General features: G+C 44.5%; 1 protein-coding gene across 1 annotated transcript; it reads right to left on the bottom strand.

Annotated features, from left to right (window-relative positions):
* Positions 1-687: 687 nt before the first annotated feature.
* LOC147883901 (cationic amino acid transporter 5-like) lies at positions 688-3,214 on the bottom strand. The gene is made up of 2 exons (XM_087398377.1): positions 2,716-3,214; positions 688-2,596 (listed from the first exon to the last, which is right to left on the bottom strand). Exons 1-2 carry the CDS (start codon positions 3,089-3,091, stop codon positions 1,140-1,142), a joined length of 1,833 nt encoding a protein of 610 aa, XP_087254503.1. The 5' UTR covers positions 3,092-3,214; the 3' UTR covers positions 688-1,139.
* Positions 3,215-3,712: the final 498 nt, after the last annotated feature.

Here is a 3,712-nt window from a genome sequence, read left to right as displayed (position 1 = left end):
ACCTCTTGATCCTGTGACTTTTGTAGTAACGTTTAAATTCACTTGATGTGAACTCACCACCTCTATCTAATGTCAATTAAATTTGGTAGAGGAAATAAATAGGGGGCTACCCCTCATGAATGCGCTTGAGTGTGTCCTTCCACAAAACCCCTCCTTTACACTCACATGATACGATACGACATCCATTGTGAATCCCCGTGATTAAAAACTTTGGGATTGCAAGCTCATAATGTACAAGTTGGGAGCTTATAAACTCTTTTAATATTAAACATTCTCTTGTATATTTTATTTTATCTCTTAACACACTTTCTTATGTATTATAAACGTATAGGTAATGGAATTGATGAAAACACAACATTTGTTGGAAGAATTAAATGGTAGTGGACCCTTATTGTGCCTCATGATTAGGACAAATTTAGTTTAGATTTGTTATTGGCATACCTGCATTATTAAAGACAAGACAATCATTGCACATTGTACGTTTAAAAATCTTTGAAACCTACCTGCCATGATGCCCAAACATAGAAGTATACAAAGAATATGCAATACAATACATAAAAAACTCAATTTGTCTCATTTGATACTGAAAAAAAAGGATGAATTCCAAAATATGAAAGCATGATTGTAACTTCTACAGTGCTTGCAAATTCTATTTGGCCAAGCTCCTACACAAGCTTAATTCAATATGATCTTTTGGTTTATCCTTTCGTATTGCATTCAATTCCTCAAAGTAGGATCAAACTCAAACTATTCATTCTGGCACAGTCACACTCGAAAAATGGCTGTTCCCTCAACCTTGTCATTTGATTGCCCTAAGTAACAATGAATGCATTTGGGTTCAGTGAATCTAAATCACCATGACTTTACAGTTCAGATAGACCCAATACGGACCCCGATTGAATGTAAACTAAATTATCATGACTCACTCAAAATGCCATTACCCAAAAAAGAAAAAAAAAGCCATTATCTCTCGGTTATTTGACACGGCCCTTGAATTCTAGTATGAAGTAAAAACAGAGATGCGGTACAACGAGTCTACGAGATTTTTACAGGAAATGAAGCTGGTCGAGTTCTCAAATTTGGCTGCTATACCTGCAAGCATCGTGATCTCCGGCTGTACTGGCCTGCACAGGAATTATTTATATGGAACTGGGAACTTGATCCACCACAGCATCGGCTTTTGCAGCAAGCTGTAAGTCACCCGTTACTCTGTGATCCTCTTTCGTGCTTGAGAAACTTTTTGAATCATTGTCATTAGTCGCTTCCTCTATCTTCGCCCAGGCGCTTGGTTTGGTTTCTTGGGCTGTGTCATATGAAGCATGAAGTCCAAAGAAGACATAGTAGATCAGCATAAGGCCCGTCCATACCCCGAACCGAATAAACGAAGCCTTGTCTATGGATCCTAGCAGGAAGCTATTGGTGGCTACAGAAAGAGATGGTATCCACGGAACTAACGGCACGCCCCAGAACTTGGGCTTTCGAGCTTTGGGAACGAAGAGTGCTAGCCCCAACGTGCCCGCAAACCATAGCGGCACAGTGATTGTGTATGCTATCCAGCCCTGCCCCTCAGTCACAGCCCAGTAAGCGGCAGTTGCCGCGGAGGACGCAATGATCACCGCTAGGAAGAAAATGAGCAAGTGCTGATGACGTTTCGAGGTCTCATCCGTCACGTAATGCCGTCTCACAAGCAACGATATTGCTACCAACATGAAGATGAAGAGTGTGCTGATGGAGAGCAAGTTAGACAGAATTTTGAGCTCGGTGAAGAGGGCAATGAAGCAACTGGCTACGATGATGGCCATGGTAGCATTTATAGGAGTGCCTGTCCTTTCGTTCACCAATGCAAACCAAGGCGGGATGATGTGGGTTCTAGCGATGTGCGTAACGTAACGGGCCTGCACTACAGCTCCGACTAGCAGAACCGTGGACATGCTTTTCAGAGCTCCAATAGCAATGATGTATTGTGCCCATTTCCAGCCAGTCGCATGTGTGAAAGCTGAAGAGAAGGGAGCGTTGATGTCAATTTGAGTGTAACTCTGCATTAAGCAGAGCGTGAGAGCCATCAGGCAATACAGCAGAGTTACGACTGACATGGAGGCAAAGAGGCCGATGGGAATGTCTCGTTTGGGGTTCTTGGTTTCCTCCGCAACGGTGCACACTGTGTCGAAGCCCAGATAAGCGAAGAACACAACCGACGCACCCTTGAAGACCCCCTTGACGCCAAAAGGGAGGAAAGGCTTAAAGTTCGATGGGTGTGCGTTTGCGAGACCTGCGATGATGATAAAGACAATGATGAACATGTTGAATCCCGATGCGATCCAGTTCAAATAAGACGTTGCCTTGGTGCTTAAGCTGGCTATGATGCCACTAACGATGAGAACCATAACGGCGATGGGATCCAGAAGGTTGAAATTATTGGCCAAGTTCGTGTGTATGCGGAAATCATCAGGATGCCGATTGCAAAGAGTGGCAAAGTAAGAGGTCCAGGCCCTGCCGACAGCTGCGGATCCTATGAGACATTCGAGAATGATGTTGCCGGCGGCTATGAAGGCCACGAAATCTCCGAGCTCCACTCTGAGGTAGGCGAAGGAACCACCTGTTCAGCAACAGAGAACAAAGAGACGCCTTCACAATAGAGCTAATAATTCGCAGCTTGCAACATGATTATCTTGAGCGGAGCAAGAAGCGGAAGGAAGATGGCTGTGCTTTACGTACCAGCGACTGGGATTTCCACAGCGAATTCGCAGTAGCAGAACACAGAGAGCATGGCGGAGAAGCCGGCAGCAACGAAGGAAAGAATGATCGCGGGGCCGGCATCCTCATGAGCCTCGATGCCGGAGAGCACGAAGATGCCAGCGCCGATGATGGCACCGATGGCAAACCATCCGAGATCCCACCAGTTGAGGTTACGCTTCATTTCATGTTTACTACGAGAGCGGACCTCAGAGACCTCATCGAGGGCGTTGGCGCGGGCGAAGAGGCGGTTACGGAAGCGGGAGGGGGTTTGGCGGAGGGCAGAGCAGTAGGAGCGGAGGTCATCGAAGGATTTATCAGGGAAGAAGTCATGTTTACGGAGACGGAGGGAAGGCATTGTGGAGTGACCAAGCAAGGTAGTGACTGAGGGAAGAAGGCTATTAAATATACAAGAGGATGAGGGTGAAGGAGAACATGAAAGAGTAGGCTTGGCAGCTATGGAGAGCAGGAGGGAGGAAGCTTGGATCAGCTATGGAGAGCAGGAGGGAGGAAGCTTGGATATGGGAAATGGATTATTGCACAAGGTTGATGATATTTTACATGGATTTCTCAGCACAAGATCTCTAAGCTGCTCAATAGACCTTTACGTTTTAACCTTTACTTCTCACGAGTAGCCTGACCTGTCTATGACAGGTTAGCGACTGACCAGTGTTCACAGAAAACTTGCAAACTATATACAATCAACCTGTAACATTTTCATTTTCACCTGTAAAAAATATTTTCTCAATTTTGTAAAATCTGCAAAATTTTAGGCAATTTAGTTATATTTTAGCTAAAAGGTTAGCAAATTCTCAGGATAAACCTTCAAAATTTGAAACCCCAAGTTTTATGATTTGCTGAGAAAAATGTTTTCCGTGAACACTTGTGACTGACACTCATCACGTCTCTTATTGGGTTTTGGGATCATATGATAAGATTTGGACAAAGACACAAAAACATCATTCCACCAACCATAAAA

Source organism: Dipteris shenzhenensis, chromosome 27, assembly GCF_047967505.1.
Source record: "Dipteris shenzhenensis isolate YYH24624 ecotype China chromosome 27, Dip_SZ_1.0, whole genome shotgun sequence".
Taxonomy (NCBI): domain Eukaryota; kingdom Viridiplantae; phylum Streptophyta; class Polypodiopsida; order Gleicheniales; family Dipteridaceae; genus Dipteris; species Dipteris shenzhenensis.
The sequence above is the reverse complement of the archived record's forward strand: the minus strand, read 5'-3'. Positions and strand labels throughout refer to the sequence as shown.

Excerpts from the sequence above, each read along its gene's own strand:
- LOC147883901 (XM_087398377.1), bottom strand. The coding sequence starts at position 3,091 with ATGCCTTCCCTCCGTCTCCGTAAACATGACTTCTTCCCTGATAAATCC. Across the intron at positions 2,597-2,715 it reads TGTGGAAATCCCAGTCGCTG|GTGGTTCCTTCGCCTACCTC; the intron begins GTACGTAAAGCA and ends GTTGCTGAACAG.